This window comes from Nymphalis io, chromosome 10 (genome assembly GCF_905147045.1).
Source record: "Nymphalis io chromosome 10, ilAglIoxx1.1, whole genome shotgun sequence".
NCBI classification, from domain to species: Eukaryota; Metazoa; Arthropoda; class Insecta; order Lepidoptera; family Nymphalidae; genus Nymphalis; species Nymphalis io.
The window spans coordinates 9,068,615-9,088,951 of NC_065897.1; the positions used below are offsets into that span (position 1 = coordinate 9,068,615).

Here is a 20,337-nt window from a genome sequence, read left to right on the forward strand (position 1 = left end):
GATTGTTTACCAGCTCGCTTTATTGCCGTTAATTTCGTAGTAAACCAGTTTCTCAAGTCGTGGTACTAAATAATTACATATTTATAATGAAAATAACACATTCATTAAAATTTAACAATTTTATTATCATCTAATACCTCGATCTTATTATATTTGCTAACAAACTAATTAACAAAATATTTAGAACGAATAAAAGGTTAAGTTTTTGAGTAAAAAAATGTACTTCAAAAATTAAAACGTTCAAGACAGTTGAGAAACTTATAACAAATTATCAAGATAAGACTAACGCAGACTAAATTAAATTTAAATAAGAGTTTGTCAAATAAGAGAGATTTACCTACCAGTTACCAACGTGGCGGCGACATGTAACTACAAATTTCTCAAACGGAAGTCTTCATATGGTAAAGAGGGAAATAATTTGTTTCCCATCACAATTCAAAGGTCAATGGAACATTCAATAACGAGTTGCGAATGTCAAGAACCGCTGTTCGTACAACCCAACCCAAATTACGGAAAATATAAATACTACAGGAGGATTTATATATTTACAATAGACATATTTTGTTAATCAAACGAGAATAACTGGCAAGAAACTCACTAGTTCCTCTATTCGGACAATTAAGTTACATAAGTAATTAAATACAATTTAATTATTATTATCCTGGATGGAAATTAACAACGCTTATCTGAATCGACTATAAAATATGGCACCAAAATTTTTGCGCTTATAATTGATGACGATGATAAAATCTTGTTGCATTCGGCAACGGCGGTTTCAAGGCAGACTAGGTAATTGCGCTGGAGTTTATATAATGCTTTTTTTTTTTTTTTTTTTTTTTTTTTTTTTTTTTTTTTTTTTTTTTTTTTTTTTTTTTTTTTTTTTTTTTTTTTTTGCCGAGAAAAAAAGCCGAGATGGCCCTGTGGTAAGAACGCGTGAATCTTAAGCGATGATCATGGGTTCAAACCCGGGCAAGCACCACTGAATTTTCATGTGCTTAATTTGTGATTATAATTCATCTCGTGCTTTACGGTGAAGGAAAACATCGTGAGGAAACCTGCATGTGTCTAATTTCACTGAAGTTCTGCCACATGTGAATTCTACCAACCCGCATTGGAGCAGCGTGGTGGAATAAGCTCCAAACCTTCTCCTCAAAAAGAGGAGAGGAGGCCTTTAGCCCAGCAGTGGGACATTCACAGGCTGTTACGGTTATATAATGCACAAATGTGTGCTCAAAGAAAATACATGAAGGTATGAACAAAGGAATGACCTGTAGGTCAAATCCATCCAGACGAGCATAGAGCAGTAAGACTAATGAAAATTTTAATATATACGGTATTTTTAACCACATGAGTAAAGCCGAAAAACTCATATTGTCATTTTTGATATATAAAGATCCGGTTATTCGTAAAAATAATTTAAAATAATCAGCCATATTGCAAACTTAATGATATCGTTTGTTTTTGTTTTTTAACAATTTCTGATATATTAAATATAAATAATTTAAAAGTTTTTACTGTACTTTAATTATTAAAATTCATCTAGATTACTTTTTTTTTTAATTTAGTTACATACTGAATGACTACGGATATAATATTTTTTTATATAATTTAAATTTAAATTCTAATTTGCTACCAAGACCGAGGTAGAAATGGCTAATTCACGTTCAGGTACATTGACCTCGGTTAATGAATATGAAAAATTATATCTGTAATAAATATATCTTGCTCGGTGGTAATGAAGAATATCATGCGGAAACCAACCCACATCTTCAAATGGCGAAGAGGCATTTGCACACACAGGGAAACATTTAAAAGATGTTCTTTTTCCTTACTTTCTATCAATAAAACCAAAACATTTTTTTTATTATCATGAAACCTCAACAAACCTTTAAGACAAAATATCTATTTTTTATCTGTATCAAGATATTATGTTTTTAATCTGCCTAGTTGAGCTTAAGAGAAATGAGAAACTACGTTACGTTTTAGGAAAGACACGTAATCGCCGGTATAACCTAAGATGGCGTCTTGTTTCAACACCTGACATACGATTACGTATTAAAGGGCAAAACGTGAATGAGTACGTACAAGTTTGCACTTAGGAATGTGGACACATATTATGTAATAACATTACATAATCGCGTAATATTATAGCTAAGGTCAATACGTAGGTGTGTTTAAGATACGACGTTAAATTGTAAACTAAATTCTAAATTAACTTTTTAATACAATTTTATAGTAGGTATATTTTTAATTTTAAAATTATAGATGAACCTATTAATTAAACATGATAAATTATGTTTATTTGTTTGTCTGTTTGTTATGCTTTCACGCTTTCTTAACAGATAATAAAATTTGGCATACGCGTTATCTTACCTAACCTAAAACCTGCCACAAGACGGAAACTAGCTTATTATATTTACAATGTCCGAAGTATACGCAGATTACGCCAAGTCCATAATAACACAGCTATTCCTTTCAGATTTCGCACGTCATTGATACGTTAGCTAGTACACTACTTCACAATGCCATCTCCTCTGACTGAAGCGGTTTTCAATAACCGTTATAACTTGTTACTTTCACTGTCAATAGGACCCCAAGAGCTGTTTGAGGTGCGGATGCAAAAGATTCACTTTTTATTTATCTTTTATGTAAAACAATTATATTATTTTTAAAAAACCTCTTATAACATATTTGAATTTCAAACGTAATAAAATAAAATTAAATATATTACATTTTCTTGATTTTTTTTTTAACCCGTCGCCGCTACATTTTTTTTTATATTTACCGGGAGGACAAATGACTACTCCACCTGATGGTAAGTGGTAGTAGAGTCCAAACGCGACGACGGCCAGTACAGTCGGGAAGAATGTTCTGCACTAGCCGCTTTCGCTTTGCCGGCCCGCAAGATGCCTCTTCACGCCTCGTTTGAAGGAACCCGGGTTGTAAGAGGAGGGGAACACGTGAGCTGGTAAGGAATTCCATTTTTTGGAAGTGCGACAAAGAAAGGAGTTAAATGAAGACACGCACACATTGTATATTGTAACAATGAAGATTGTAGTCATTTTGAATTAATTAATAGACGATCTTGTTACTGCTTGGCGCAAACAAAAAAGCGTATTAATGAGATTTGGTATTTATTATTAAAGGGGAATGAAACTTATATCATTTAAAAGGTATGATGTGAACAAAAAAAAAACACAATTTCGACCGAAAGAGAATGGGCGAATGCCAAATGCCGACGACACGTGATGCTTGTTAAGTTTAATAATTTGCTTAGTGGCTACTTGTGGAACTTAGAATATGGGTATTAACTTCATTATATTACGATTACCACTATTATATAGAAGCATATTAATTTTCTTGTAATCTACAAGAGAAAGTCTACTTATAGTTTTTAGTTTTTTTATAATAATATAAATAATTAAAAGTTAGTTTGAAGGAAATATTATCACAAACCTTTTATTTCTTTTATAAATATCATATTTAGGTACATACATAAAAATCTAAATTTGAAATGATGACGAGAAAGTAAACAGCATTTCACTGTTGAGTCCAATGTTAATTCTTATTTCGATTACTATAATAGGTATTCTAAAATGTTCCCACTAGAGCAGCCATACATTTGCCTTACATACGCTACATTTTTGGTATATTTATTACAATTTTTATAGGTTTACAATACGATTAAAACATAATAAAATAGAACTTGTTTTTATGAACTTCTTCGAAGTAGATTTCTCTAAAACCAGAGTGTGGTTCTCTATCTCAGTGTTATATTAAATGACTAGCTCACCCGTGCCCACTTTGTTGGGTGGTAAACATTTTTACTTGTGATGAAATTATGATTATTGTTCGGTTAATATTGAGTTCTATGATTTATTTCCTGACTGCCAAAAGTCTCGTTGGCCGAATATTATTATAATTGTCTCGCGTATTTGATATTTTATATTATCTCTTAAACTATGCAACCAAAAAACGTACCGTAAAAACCAATTTTATCTAAATAAAATTTCCTTGGTGATAAAACAATTTATTTCTAAATAGATTGACGTGTTGTATATGAAAAAACCTTCTAATAGAAATATCACCGAATAGATTACGACACGGTCGCGGTTTCATACCTATGTCATATTATGTCTTTAACCATTCGTCAAATTATATGCAGTAAAAGGGAAAAGTCTTTATAAAAGGAAAAATTTTAATGTTTGCTTATTAAAAGCTTTTATTTAACTCGCATAGGTACGTCAGTTTTTTAGTTAGTAGGTATAGGTCAAATGTTGCAACGATCAGTTCCGATGACAGTTATGGTAATCACGAACTGATTCTACATCAGACGAAGGAATACTTCAACGGACTACAGCATTTGTTTATATACAAACATTTGTATGTATTTATATGCAACACATTTGTTTATATACAAACTTGTTTTGAAGAAAATGTTTTTACTATCAATTTCTTTTTGTTAAATATCTAATGATAATTTTAATACATACTCGTTTTAATTTCTGACTAATTATAGTTTAAACCTTGAATAAATTATATTACGTAAATTATTTAATAATATATATTTATTTAAATTCTCTTTTTAATGCGGAAATTTTATAACATTATTTACATCCAATAACTGGAATTTTGTTTTCGTCACATTCGTACGTAGTTAAAGGTCAATTTTAAATTGAAACAAATGAAAGTATTTTGGGACATTAAAAATAATATATGACTTACATGACCATTGATATAATTTTATATTATTATTCTAGAAAAAAAAACATTAAAAAATATCCTAGTTGTATATCTATTAGTATACCTACATCGTCTGAACGATAGTGAGTTTGTTTTGACGATTGCATTCATGTGTGACATGTATGTTTGTATGTTTGTATTGAATGTATGTTTGTATTGAAACTACAAATTATTTACTAATGCCTAAATTAAAAAAAAAATACGTTTAAAATCGATCTATAATCACAGTTATTATAAAAAAAAATTAAAAATGCCCATAAAATGAAACCACATAGAAATTGTATATACAAAACCAAAACAGTTGCCATAAAACCACAGTATATTTGTAAACTAATAAACTACAAAATTTCTAATATTTGACTGTTCTTTTTTTGAATATTTTTAACGCGACTTTCACTTAAGTGGGGGGAAGCAAGTTGGACGAGACAAGGGACTTCACTTTCGAGTCGGTCGACCACTTATGGTGCTAAATATAATGCGGATTTACATTTCATGACTCGTTCGTCAACAGGTTATACACGTTGCGAATAAGGTTATAATTAATCTATATTAGAATGAATAAATATTATAAACAATTGTGCGTAGGTCAACCTTGAAATTTTAATTTGGTTTAGTTGTATTATACAATTAAGGTCGGATGATATTTGAATAAAATTGGCTCATTTTCATTTGATAGTATACATTTACCAGAATGAAGTCACAATTTTTATTAATTACTAGCTGTGCCCGCGGTTTCATCCGCGTATAACATAAAGAAATCACTAAGAGCAGAATACTTCAGTACATACAACATTTTGAGATTTATTTTCGTGGGATATTAGTATTTATTGGTTAGGCACATACAATTGGCCATGAGGAAAACATCATTGCTTTAAATCTATTCCGATATACTTGAATGTCTTCACCTGTGCTTTATTTATTGTGACTGCAAACGATACCTTCGCAGGAATATTTTTTCTTTTAAAACTAAAACATAAATCTGTTTTTTTTTTTAATGAGTACGTATTTTCAACTAACCGACTTAAGTATAAATTTAACAAAACCATGAAAAAAATATATATGAGGCAACGAAATATCTACCTAACCTATAAACTAACTTGCAAAGTTATTTACAAACCGAAAACAAATACTTATGTATGTAGGAGTATTTTCAAACAACCTACTCAACTGTTGAAATATGTCAAAACTATAAAAAGTACTAAAAACTATCTATGGTCTTATCTCGATATCTTCCATAAGAATTAATGCCATGTTTATAAAAACGACTTTGCAAATAATGCATTATTTTAGAACAAATTTGATCACCATACAAAAGGTAAGTCGACTTTAAAAGGTAGACATGATATAGCTACGCATAAGCGTATACCAGTAACGTATACCAGTATAAGCTGAACCCTATTTAAAATGATTGATCAAATAGATCTGAGCTCAACTTACATAGGAAGTATCTAAATCTCTTAATCTGACTATTTTTAACTTTGTTTTGTTCTTATAAACTTCCAATCATAATTATTTTACAGTCTATCATTTATCGGTAGCTAAAGTTTCAGCCAATTCAACTGAACAGTCATTTCATAGCATTTTTATCGAATAAATGTTCAACGTGATTCTTTAAATTGACATAACTTTATTATACAATAATCGATTGAAATAAAACAAACACTAAATTTTAAGTGAAGTAAGCCACAATATATTAATGAAAACCGCGCCCATATCTGTTAACGCGTTTTTAATATTAGCGCGCACAAATGCACAGACAAACAGACAAAAAAATCTAACAATCATTGTTTCGGGTTATATTGCGTTGATGAAGACCCCCCGACAATAGTTTTATTCAAATATCTTTCATGTACAGAAAGCGATCAGTTACATTTTTATTATATGTACATAGATATGGATGTGATACGCTTTTAAATATACAACAACTGTCATTGTTATTAAAACATACGCTTAATTTTGTTCTACATAACACATTAAGTAATGAACCGATTGATTACAATAACATACGATAAGGACGGCGTTAAGTATTTTTCAATGAAGGTTACCGTGATAATATCTAATTAGGTTTTTATCGAGTATAATAACCTTGCACAGACGCAGAAAATATATGAATACCCACATCTACGGTACAAAATTGTAAAAAGAAGTACAAATTGGACCCTAATTATAATGACTGATAAAAAATTAACGATTTTTTTAAACCACGTGTTAACGGCAACCGATTAAATAAATCCAAAAACTTATAATTACGTATTCGAATAAATTTATGATGCGAGTTGAAATATCTTGAACTCAGTTCTCAAGTCAACTCGACATACTACTAACCAATTATATATCATGTAAAGTTCAATGAACTTGTATAAATCATAAATATTCTTTCAACCCATACAATTGAGATTATAATTTGTCAATTTTAGAATGACACCAATAATTTTACCTGATGTAGCAAATACCGGTTGCATTACTTGACAAGATATTATTATTAACATTGCATACAAGTAAATTACAAATATAAAGGGTCTGACTGCTAAAAATAAAATAATTGGTTTTAATATTAACGTATTTCGAGAATTTAATTAATTTTCTGCAATTCAGTTCATTCAATATTGTATTGACATACGTACTACATACGACTTTTTTACACAATTACATTCTTTTTACTTAGGTCGTGGCAATTTCGTGTCATCTTATGGTTGGTTATCTCAATCTTTCACATTGGCATTTGATAGACAAACCTAACATTACCATGACCCCTCATAAAGTTTAATTTTTATGTATTTTACGTTTATTTACAAGTTTCACAAGAAATACAAAATCTAGCAACGCTTATAGACATAGACACAACGTTTTGCTTTTTTTTAACAACAAAAAATCATATAATCATATATTAATAATAAAATAGAAGTATTTAACTTATTAATTTAATGGATTTTATATAAACACAAAAGTTAGAATTGACGTAATTTTATATTAAAATTAATACATTTGCAAAACATCTTATGGTTGTGGCTAAATTCGAAGTTATTGTAATATCAAAAATGTCCCACCTGTTCACAAAATAATAAATTTTAATATATAAGAATTTGGTACTTACAAGAAAGCAAGAGAAAAGAATAGCAGCTACCGTCTTGTCGGTCATAGTGGCGTGGATATTTATAATGACGAGATCATTTATCGTGAGGAACAGAAGTAAGAAGAACCCGAATATATGCGTCCATATATTCATTGTTTCATTTGTCCACCAGAATATGCTGAAAATACACAATTATTAAGTCCGGAAATCCAGAAGTAACAGCATGAAATATATTCACACTTTTGTTCAAACATATATATATATATATAAAAATTATGTCAACATGTTCCACTGTGTAATTGTGAAAATTTACATTGATTATATAGATGAAGCCGAGATAGCCGAGTGGTAAGAACGCGTGAATCTTAACCGATGATCGTGAGTTCAAACCCGGGCAAGTAACACTGAATATTCATGTGCTTAATTTGTGTTTATAATTCATCTAGTGCTTGACGGTATAGGAAAACATCGTGAGGAAACTTGTCTGCATGTGTCTAATTTCATTGATATTCTGCCACATGTGTATTCTACCAACCAGCATTGGAGTAGCGTGGTGGAATAAGCTCCATACCTTCTCCTCAAAATGGAGAGGAGTCCTTAGCCCAGCAGTGGGACATTAACAGGCTGTTACTGTCCCACTGCTGGGCTTTGATTACTATTAGGAAACAAACGAAATATTATAAAATTAGGAAATGTTGTTAAGCAGCGTTTTTGTAACTGTAAGTGACTGCTGCTGACTGCTGCCTATAAGCTAATACATGAACTGTTTGTTGTGGTGAAATGAAAAGTGCAGAAAAATTCCGAGTAAAAGGTTGACTATTGAATTAAATAAAGGAGACAACGTTCGTAAAAATTAAAACAGTTTTTTTAGATAGATATGAGAGAGTGGTAGCTTTGAACAATATTTAGTATTATACAGTAGTATACTGAGAATATAAGTATGGCTGCGAAGGCGAATAAAATTGAAACTAATCGAGTGATTTACGAAATTCAAAGATATAATCCTATTTGATTAGACCAAGCGAATGCATAAATATTTGCAGTAATAGTAGACATCGGAAGGAAATAACGCAATTTTCATGTGACGCAGCTGAAGCGTCTTACGATTTATTTCTTATATCTGCGAAATTATTTTTGAAACATAATACCAATGTTTCTAATATTACTATAGGGTATAACATTATTATTAGAAATTACGACCGGTATCTGGAATCTATTTACACGTACAAGTAATTTACTACTCTTTATAATTATATTATAACTTGCGTTCATGCTGTTAACTTTTAAGTCAAAATATTTACTGTAGTTTGCTATAGCTAACAGGTCGCTAATAATATGAGAAATAGCTTGAGATAGCAAAGTTTTATCGGAGTGAGAGTAAATCTGAAAATCATCTGCACAGAGATAGTATACAGAAATAATAAAATTTTAGACTGAATTCATAAATATAGAAAATAAAGAGAAATAAAACACGACCTTGCACTGCGCCACCATTGTTTGACAACTAGTTTAAATAGAATTTATCCCGACTTGCTGCCGGCATCCTCGTAAATGAATCAAAAGCCTCAATTAAATATTGCTTTAATAATAGTATGCTACTATGGCGTGGAAAAATCTATAGTTTTTCAAAAATATCGTTTTTAATTTTACATTGTTCTTTAATTACGAAATTGTATTAACAGTGGTAAGAACTGTGGCAAGAACGCGTGAATCTTAACCGATGATCGTGGATTCAAACCCGGGCAAGCACCACTGAATTTTCATGTGCTTAATTTGTGATTATAATTCATCTCGTGCTTTACGGTGAAGGAAAACATCGTGAGGAAACCTGCATGTGTCTAATTTCACTGAAGTTCTGCCACATGTGAATTCTACCAACCCGCATTGGAGTAGCGTGGTGGAATAAGCTCCAAACCTTCTCCTCAAAAAGAGGAGAGGAGGCCTTTAGCCCAGCAGTGGGACATTCACAGGCTGTTACGGTTACGGTTACGGTATTAACTATGACTATCAAATAAATATTTATTTTCCATGTTAGTAATAATTTCAAACCTTGGAGATATTATGTTGGTATTAAGCGATATTAATGATACCTTTTGAAACTTAAACACAACTAAAACCATTAAGCTAGGAATTCAAATGAATTTTTGATGAAGCGTAAGATGTATTCTAAGAAAAGATTTTGTCCTAAAGTTGATATGTGGCGAAGTATTATATGGAAGTAAAAAAGCTAATTTACAACGAATAATGGTAATTTATTTACTTTAATACAACAGTAAAGAAAAATGTTGATAGTGCAATTTATCACCTGTCAATCTGTCAAGTAAATGTCATATTTTTATTTGTACTTGTAATATATATATATATATATATATTACAAGTACAAATAAAAATATGACATTTACATATATATTATTGTATAATATATATATATATATATATATATATATATATATATATATATTATACAATAATATATATATATATATATATTATCTGTCAAGTATATATACAGAATAACAGTGTACTGTATTTATATAGTGCTTTAACTAAGTGTGAGTAACGAATGAAAGTGTTAGCTTAAGTGTGTGCAACATCCCTTTGTTTACCAAAATTGTAATTTACATACACTATTTTAAAAGTGATATCAATTTGCAATAAAAATATACCTTGTTCCTATGATAAATATTAAATACTTTATATTATAAACTTTAAAAATATTATTATTATTAAAAAAATATTTATATTTAAGAAGTGATTACAAAATCAGGTTACCATATTTGATGAAGTTGAACTATTTAATTGCTTAATTGTTATTTATTCACTGACTACAAAGAACCGGAAAATGTTCTTCAATTACAAATTTAAGACAAATATAATATCAGGTTTCAACTGGGTAACTATGATACCAACATTTATTATTTGTGTAAATCTGAGATATGAATTTATATTTTTTAAAACATCTATTACATGTTTTTTAATTAAAAGGATAATACTGTCGATATCCAAAACAAATTTTTTCACACATGAAATACTATGAATTCAATAGTTAATAATTTTTTCCTTAGTAGTAAAAATGTTAGGATACACCAATATATAGATTCAATTATTTTAAAACATATAAAAAAAACTGTTTCCGTTACCTTTCCCAGCACAGTCTGGTTGGCAGCAGCTTCCGGTATCCATCTTTGATAAACGGATTATGTTGTAAATATTCGGGCGCTTCCTCATATTTGAGCAATTTTCTATAATTTATATATTCTACATCTTCATCAGTGAGATTGTTATTATCCTCCAATTTTTTACCGCGCCTATGTAATGTGTTTCCTGTGCAGTATTCGTTTTCTTGTTTACAATCATCTTCAAGCTTAAATATTATTTACTTAATCAGTATTGTTTTATAACATAAAATAACGTAAATGAAGGATGCTTTCTTAGTTTTAAATTTATATTCAATTCTTTTGGCATCATTAAAAAACAAAACAACATTGTAATGGAATTTATTTTATCTGGTGACTTTGTTATAAAATAAATAAAAGTGAAATGGTAAAGTTATTTAAACACCATATTATTTTTTAACTTACTTTCTCTATTGGCATAAATTGGACGGTTTCTGCTTGGCATTCACTAACTTTTCTTGTCATAGTTAAAGTCATAATTTCAAAATGTGATAATATTACTAAAAATATTTTTTTTTATCTCCAATACCACGAATCACAGCAGCAATTTTACAATAAAAGTACGTACAGCAATAATACACTCACAAGGTTCAATCAAAATATTACCTATAATTAATTTGATTTGATCAACTAATCGTAATTACTGAAAAATTGCTTCCTAGACAAACACAACCATCACAAATACGCTTTGAAACGAAACTACCAATTGTCAAAGTTTGAAAGTTTGCTGTTTAACCAAAACTTCAAAAGTCATACCTGTTCAATAGTGCTGCCAGATCAAATAACACGATTAGCACTGACAGTTACGGTGCATTAGCATTGCATTGCATTGCGTTAGCGCTATTATTCAGCAGTTACTATGTTGCTGTTCTCTAATAATTTTCTATCTCCACATTCTGTTATTAAGTAGATGATTTCACATGAAAATTAAAACTCATTTTTTGCTATACATCAACCTAATTAAACTACACTACAATGAAAGCTTCAGAGTCAGTCTCTCAAGACGTCTCTTGACTCTTTCATTTATAAGTGTCATATAAATATGACGTGATAACTATCAACTTTGTATGTGGCAATATTAGCCTGCTGTCTTGTCAAACTTCAAAATTAAAAACAATAGTCATAGTCACTCAATTGACTCAAATGTAAAGGAAAACAGATAATTAATTAATAAAAGATCGACATTTATTTTATAGGGTTGATAATTAAATAAGATTGTTTTTTTCATTAATGCAAAGAAGCTTATAAACAGCAACTAAACAATATTTGCTTAACAGGAGTTATTAATAATCATATTATATACTTTTCTAATATAGTAATTGTCAAATATTTTTTATAATATTAATGTTATTAATTATTAAAAATATATTATAGACAATTTGTGCATGGTATTGGTTGTGAGGGTAGATTTATTTTTGTTACTCTTTTACACAAAAAATACGGAACGGATTTTAATGAAATTTGGTATAGATATAACTTTACCCTTACTTAACACATAGGCTACCTAATACCTACTCCATTCGTCACACACAGGCGTAGCTGTGAGAAGAAGCTAGTAAATTTAGTAATATTGATCAATAATTTTATATTTTACTACCAATTTGAATTGATATTGAAATTAAGTTACATAAATATTCTTCACCTCGAAGCCAAAAGGTAGTCCTCTGTTATCGGTATAAAATAAAAGATACAGTTTACTCACTTTTTCTCTGCAATCCCTAAATAAATCGTTTTCTTATGCAATATTAATGTCCAAAACCACGGATAATTAGAGATGTTAGATGATTATTTTTGCTAGTAGTTTTCTACTGCTATTATTCTGCTGTTTGCCCAATGCTTAGTAGTTTTGTGAAGAGTAATTTATGAAACTTTTTTTAACCTTTTAATTTCATGGATCTGTAAACAATTTATTTTGGTCCTAACAACTGATATTACGTTACGTTTATTATTATTAGAAACTGAATTTTTATAAAAATATAAAATGATCCTATTATATTAAATACTTTTTTTAAATTCCTAATTAGTACTTTTTGTTTGAGTTATATGTAATTATTCACAATAGACCGCTTAATCGCTCTGCAAGTTTAAAATTAAGCACGTGTGGTGGCTAGCTTTGTAACGATACATGGTCTCTCATTCAAATTGAAAAGGGTCGGCTATTTTGGACGCCTCTTGTATTGTTAAAATGAATTTGAAATCGTATTTCGTATAATTTTCTAAAAACAGTTTTTTTTTAAATATAATGTTGAACTATTTGCTAAAACGTTCGTCTGAGTAGGTACCACCCACTCATCAGATATTTTTCCGCAAAACTTGGTATTTCTGTGTTCTGGCTTGAAGGGTGAGTGAGCCAGTGTAATTACCAGCACAAGGGACATAACATCTTAGTTCCCAAGGTTGGTGGCGCATTGACAATGTAAGCGATGGTTAACATTTCTCACAATGCCAATGTCTATGGGTATTGGTGACCACTATACATCAGGTGACCCATATGCTCGTCCACCTATCTATATTATAAATAAAAAAAAGATTGACGAAGAACTCACGTACCTAACCTGCTGCTATATTTTACCTGTATGTGAAATTACATTGAATTTAATTTTAAAGCATTGAAAGCTACTTTTACACCTGTATATTTTTATAATAGAATATTATTTTAGTTATTAATATTCATTTTATATTATCTTATATAAAACAAAGATTTACATTAATAATTGGCTACGGCTTTTCATCCCAGGTAAAATCTTTTTAATGAATTTCAACGTAAACACCTGGAAAAGTTTCAAATTGCAAAAATGTGCTTGAAAATAACCCTATCTGCCTACTTTGTTATCCAAAAATAGCGCCCAGAATTCTTAAATGTATGACGTCACGTCCGAAATAAAATTGTGTTGCCATTAAAAATAATTGAAATTGATTTTACTTTGATTCTAAAATATTTTAAAATAAATACAAAAGCTTAATTTTTATTTTATTTATCGTTTCGACTAAAACACTAAGTCTTTTTATAGTAAATAATTAATTATTTTGTCAATCAATAGACTATAAGAAATGCGTAATTCAATATCAAACGTATTTTTAAAAAAAGAGAAGTAATCATGAACGCTCTTTGTAAATGGTCGATTTTCCTGTTTGCTGTTCTCCATTCGTCGCGAGTGTATTAATTTTGTTAGAACCTGCGCTCTGTTCTAATTCTTATTATTTCTTAATATTAGTTATTATTATTTTTTACTTAAGTCTTTGAAGTTTTGCCTTAATTGTTATTTTTTCATTATTATTGCATAAAACGACTTAAGTGGTACTTTTGCGTTTAGACGGGAGCCATCTTGCAATCTCTAATCAAAGGTCCTTGGCTCACAGTTTCGTTGTCTAGTTGAAAGGCAGAATATTGTATCATAAAATAATCAAATGGCGTTAAAACGAATTAATAGGGTATGTATAATGAATATCGTTGCTTATTTTTAAGTTTCTTTAATTATGAGTGGTGTGCTGATAAATTTGTAACAGACTTCGTAGTGAATGTTTCGTCATTGTGAATACCTATTATCGAAATTTCTTCTGGATAATTCTGTGTGCGTGATATTTCGATAACGGTTTTAAATACAACGTAATGAATAATATGTTTACGATCATATAACGGTGTTTTAACTGTTGAAATAGGCTACAATTTTATGCACACGGCGTACATAAAATGTCGGAAATATGTGCCAATTTTGAGGTTTTCTCATCAAATATTTATGATGAAAAAACGTTTTGAACTAAGCACAGGTGTATTTTAAAACGAAAATTCTAAATGTCATATTTTTAAAACCCTTTGTATGAAATACGTTCTTCGTCCTTATGTTTTGCAAGTGATGATGTGTTTGACATGTTTTACTTATCACAGTATTGTATTTCCTGCATCGTTGTATATAGATAGTTTTGTCTGGTATTGCAGGAATTACAAGACCTGGGCAGAGACCCTCCGGCACAATGTTCCGCAGGACCACACGGAGAAGACCGTAAGTACCTACATATTGATCCTTTAATAAGTACATTTTATTTGTGAGTCATCGTTAGCGGTCTTTAAAGGCAATTTAAACCAAATAATTCTATTTATACTTTAAGGATTATGAATAAATCTATTATTACATATTGTATGGAATCAAAATTAATGTTATAAAAAAAATGAAAACCTTATTTACTTTACATGGTTTGATATGAGAATGGTTTTATATGAGAATAGTCCATTAGCTGATTTGAATTAATAATACTAAAATACTTTTATTATGAACATATTATTTTTGTACTAGTATTAAACTATATTTAAATGTATCACAATCTACAATCAGCTGTTATTTTTGTTTCTTAGATATTGATTTAAATAGTTCAATATTTAACATACAATTAATAGTATTTTCTTTTTTACAGTTTTCCACTGGCAGGCCACAATAATGGGTCCAGTAAGTATTTTTTTTATTAATACATTATAATGTTATTGATTGAATGTACAGCACAATCATATAAAATTATTAGTTTTACTATTGATTCCAATGAAGCCATACAAGCAATATGACAATTTCATTACAATGTCTTGAACTCTGTGTTGTAAATGGACACTGTGAAGCTTACATAATATCTCTTTTTTATTTGCAGGTCGACAGTCCCTACCAGGGTGGTGTATTTTTCCTGACTATACATTTCCCTACAGACTATCCATTTAAACCACCAAAAGTTGCATTCACAACACGTATTTATCATCCCAATATAAACAGTAATGGTTCCATTTGTCTTGATATTCTGCGCTCACAATGGTCTCCAGCACTTACCATATCCAAAGGTAACTAAATGTTTTTTTTTTTCTATATATTGTTGCACACTTTTTTATTTTCAAATGTGTTTTAATGAATGTTTTTGCTGTTTCAGTGTTGCTTTCAATCTGCTCACTTTTATGCGATCCAAATCCTGATGATCCTTTGGTGCCAGAAATTGCTAGGATCTACAAAACTGACAGAGAAAAGTACAATGAATTAGCCCGAGAGTGGACAAGGAAGTATGCCATGTGATGAGTCAAATGTGACATCAGCAAAACATATACACACACATCGCCACAGCCCGGGCTATACCCTTCCTCTCTGTTCCCGCTCCCCAAATCCCTTTCTCTGAAACCTTACCAATCAAATAAATTACTGGAATTTGTGTTAAAAAAATCTATATGGTTATTAGAATCTGATTATGATTGTCTTGTACTTTTGAATGCCAATTATTGCAACTAAGTAAAAATAATTCACATCTGCAAATAGTTTCTATTCATCTAATGTGTAAGTAACATTTTCTATAAGAAGATATTGATTTTCGTTTAACATTGATGTGTCGGTAGATGTCTTATCGCATACACTCATTTAGTTAAACATTAGTTAAATTTACATTATTTGAATTCATGTAATTTCTAAAGAATTTGTACTTTAACTAGATCTAAATTGCATTGTGAAACTGTACAATAGCCATATATTTAGGAAATGGAGCGTTCATTGCTTGACACTTGTCCTATTCTATAGTTTTTTTTTTTTATTTGTAAATGAACTTTTACGTATAGTTCATGTGTTACGAACATTCTGATAAATATAAGAAAATAGGACAGAATGAGCTTGTTGACAGAGTTGAGTGAGTGTTAATTTTTTTTAAACAATCTTTTTTTTAAGTTAGTAAATATGTAGCGTGCTGCTAAACAGACTGACAATGATTAAAGTGGTCAGTTTTCTTTCATCCACAATATTTAAAGTGATTGAAAACGCTCCCATAGTTACACAATTCAATATAAATTACAGTGTATCTCATAAGATAATAAGTTACAATTAATCTAGACTTTTTTTCAATATGGCGATCTTTATATTATAATTTTATCTAATATATATTGTGGTTGTAAGGATACCTGCGTTGTGATTGTCCTTCCACAGTCCATCCTTATTTCCTCTTATCTAATATCAGTATGGCATATGTCACAGTCATGGCATGAGTGGCAAAGTTTGGTGTGTTTCTTTACAGCTGCAAGAGGAAGCTTTTGTTCACTTGGTTAACACAGGGAGATAGTAACTCAAAGCTTTTCAAACTGTAATCGATCGACAAGATGTATTTTAGCTTCACTAAATTGTAAGAAACAATAAATTATTGTGTATGTAAATAATATTCTGAGCTTTATTTAGGCAACTTCCTAATTTTATGCAGCTGTAATCATTTTGGCGTAAGTTACAAATTTTTTTAGGATATTTTGCCAGAAGTTTTAGTACGAATAAAAATACTGTTACAATAAACATTCTATATCAGCTTTTTATTGACGAAATGAATCGTCAGTACATAGACTCGTTTTATCTTTGTCTTTAAATAGACTATTGGGTCATTCTCCTCTTTTTGGGTTGAAATGTTGTTAACTTTTAAAAATATAATGAACACTATGTTTAGGGCGTTGCCACTTGTATTCTTATACGACTTTTCATCTGTAGAGAAAGACGTCTATGGTTGTCTATAAGTGATTGATATATTCTTAATAATAGAAAACTGTAACATTCAAATTCGGCTGGAGGTAATAGATACTGTTAGACTCATGTTGCTTCTAGCTTCAAATATCTGGAGTCTGAAATTAGGTTCACTAAAAATACTAATGGTTTGGATTTCCAATAGCAGGAATTGAACCTGCAACCACTTGACATGCTATGAAGTCTGTCTGGTCAATGGTATGGATGGCATAGATCGTTTTAAATGTCTCATGGTTGTAAATTTGTAATAATAATTCTTAAATTTAAAATATTCAGAACATTTTACTCATTATAAATAGAATTGGATTGAAAGGGAAATAAAAAAATAACTAATTTTAAATTTATTACTTTACCCGACTTGATTGGTTGGCTTGTTAAGTATATTATAGGTGATTAAAGGTACATACATAGTCGAAGATTGCTACATTTATCAAGTGAAACAACTTTACTAATTACAACTCTTGTCGCTTAACATAGTCCATTTGAACTTAAACTAATATTGACAACATTATCAGTTGTAAACAGATTACTAAGGATCTGTCAAGTCAAGTAACGTTATCGTAAAATAGCCTCTATTACATTGATAAAGCTAAGCTGTAACGCAACGTCATAAATATTATTCTAAAAGTATAATTAGGTACATATAAAGGCACAATGATCTACAGCTCTGTCGTCTCCATGTTTTTTGCATTCTTCATCTGCTCGAGTTGCTGGTAGAAATCGTAGTTGCCCTGATCGGCTTCTGGTTCTGTTTCGGTGGATCGTATTGATGGGAAGGCGGCTGTGGTGATGAAGTAGGGTTTCTCGTTCGACGTGTCCTGGTCTACTGCGTTTTCGTCGAGCGAATCGCGTTCGGAGTGACTTATTTGGTCGTCGGATTTGTACCAGTCGTTTTCGTACGCATGCAGCCATATCGGATTGGAACCTTTTGTGCTGTGTTTGTTGGTGTTCGGAACTCGTCCGCCGGAGCTGCGGATCGTCATGTCCGATTCGCCCGGGGTCGGAGAAGCTGTGAAATGTTTTTAACGATTTATTGAGAATGTGGAGACTGTAATTCAAGTTTGCGATTAATCAGTGTTAATTTTTATATCAATTTGCATTTATATATCGTGAATACAATAATGTCCAGTTACTATGATCTTGGTAAATGAAAATCAAGTCTGTTGCTAATTTTTTAATAAGTGGACGGCTGGTCCATGTTTTATTCTCGATGTTGTAAGGTATATAATTAATTGTTTCATAGTACGTACGATTTCTTCATTAAAGAAAATGTAGACATTTGATGTATTCTGTCATACTTTAAAATAAATCTATTTATAACGTAGATTTTAATTTTATTTATTCAAAATTTTTTACCCAACTATATAACAGAGGAATTTATGATTTATTTATCCTCGAAATATCCTCTTTATTTAAATAACACATGTTTTATAAATTAATAATGAATGGATTAGGTAATTTTGTTTTTAAAACAAATTTATAAGCAAAATAAACATTACAACACTATTCTTGAGCTTGTTAAATATTTGATAAGCAGAGATCGAACGAGCACCTTTACCATAGAAACCAATTGAAACAACAACTATAAATTAATTATTTACAATTTTGGTGATGAATAAATAATACCTACTGCCCCAAAGCTTTTGATAAAATATTTAAACTGGCTATCTGTCTGTCAGAATATCTACTAAAATTATTATTATTTTATAGATCTGGATTATGGACTATATTTATTTCGGAAAATATAATAATTCTAATTTCATAAAATATATTTGTAAATTATGCTTTATGAAGTCTTTTATGGTATATGGTTATCTCTGCTAATATATTCATAGACTAAATTAGGGTTTTGATATAAAAAATCACGATGTACACCAAAGCCCAAGGAATAAGAAGCGTAGAATCTAGATTCTCAGTCATAGCAATAGTCTCATAGGACATAACATTCCGTGCCATCGACGGAAAAACTAACATCACTAAACTTATTCATTATAATAACAAAGCCGCCCAGCGTTACAATGTTTAGTATACCTCTAAAAACCGTAAAATGAAGGTTCTCGTGTTGAAACGATTTATCTGTAACAAACCAAATGTACACTATACATGGGCGTACCCAGCTTTTGGCCCATGGGGGAAGGGTGGGAATTGAGAACTTTTTAAAGCCGTGTCTCCCGCGCAGTCTGCCCTACACACAACACGGAGTATTAGGTATATGTAGTGTGCAGCGGACACACCGCAGAAGATCCTACTTTATAGGTAGTTAGAAAAAATAATTTGACGGTTAATGAATATTGTTTTGAACATTTGGCTCCTTCAAAATAATAACATATTAAATAAATGCAAGCCGCTCGAAACTCCCTTCCACTCCCGCCGATTTGAATCTCAGTCGCACGCGCAGCTGAGTACAAGAGCACTCGGCTAGAGAATGCAACTAGACCGGGCGCGCAGCGGTTTTTTTTTAAATTAACGCATAATATATTGTAAAGTAATAACGTGACTCTACCGTAACTTTTATCGAAAACAGTAGGTACGTAGGCATACAGAATCCAGGAGGGTCGGCTGCACCCCCCTGCCCCCCTGGGTACGCCCTTGACACGATACGTCTGATATGAGAAAACTCCCGGCACTCGGTGTCGGTACGAAAAGAACGTATGAAAAATAAATGAATTTGCGCCACCTTAACTAAGCGTTCTTGGATGGACCAGATCTTGCGTTAGAAGCAAAGGCCACAAAACGTATATTATTTTTGGGATCCTATCCTTTGGGAGATGTCGGTACCTAGCACACGAGTATATGTAATATGATATGGTGAGACGACGACCTGGGTGTCGAA

General features: G+C 30.6%; 3 protein-coding genes across 4 annotated transcripts in view; 1 reads left to right on the forward strand and 2 right to left on the reverse strand.

The window, feature by feature from the left end:
* The window catches only part of LOC126771145 (progestin and adipoQ receptor family member 3), a 29,239-nt gene extending 17,543 nt beyond the window's left edge, over positions 1 to 11,696 (reverse strand). The window contains exons 1-3 of the mRNA XM_050490900.1: positions 11,398 to 11,696; positions 10,957 to 11,180; positions 7,838 to 7,994 (exon numbers count right to left, since the gene is read on the reverse strand). Of these exons, the coding sequence (XP_050346857.1) occupies positions 7,838 to 7,994; positions 10,957 to 11,180; positions 11,398 to 11,469 (453 nt within the window). The 5' untranslated portion in view covers positions 11,470 to 11,696. The remainder of the gene's footprint in view (positions 1 to 7,837; positions 7,995 to 10,956; positions 11,181 to 11,397) is intronic.
* Positions 11,697 to 14,108: 2,412 nt separating this feature from the next.
* Positions 14,109 to 17,157, forward strand: LOC126771181 (ubiquitin-conjugating enzyme E2-17 kDa). Its single transcript, XM_050490939.1, has 5 exons — positions 14,109 to 14,424; positions 14,930 to 14,993; positions 15,403 to 15,434; positions 15,628 to 15,811; positions 15,898 to 17,157. Exons 1-5 carry the CDS (start codon positions 14,401 to 14,403, stop codon positions 16,035 to 16,037), a joined length of 444 nt encoding a protein of 147 aa, XP_050346896.1. The 5' UTR covers positions 14,109 to 14,400; the 3' UTR covers positions 16,038 to 17,157.
* A 677-nt stretch (positions 17,158 to 17,834) lies between these two features.
* The window catches only part of LOC126771095 (cadherin-23), a 37,468-nt gene continuing 34,965 nt past the window's right edge, over positions 17,835 to 20,337 (reverse strand). For both annotated transcript variants that reach the window (XM_050490813.1, XM_050490812.1), the window contains exon 29: positions 17,835 to 18,513. In XM_050490813.1, coding sequence (XP_050346770.1) covers positions 18,164 to 18,513 — 350 coding nt within the window. In that variant the 3' untranslated portion in view covers positions 17,835 to 18,163. The remainder of the gene's footprint in view (positions 18,514 to 20,337) is intronic.

Coding starts and splice junctions, on each gene's coding strand:
- LOC126771181 (XM_050490939.1), top strand. CDS start 14,401: ATGGCGTTAAAACGAATTAATAGG. Junction 14,994..15,402: donor AGGACCACACGGAGAAGACC/GTAAGTACCTAC, acceptor TCTTTTTTACAG/TTTTCCACTGGCAGGCCACA. Junction 15,812..15,897: donor AGCACTTACCATATCCAAAG/GTAACTAAATGT, acceptor TTGCTGTTTCAG/TGTTGCTTTCAATCTGCTCA.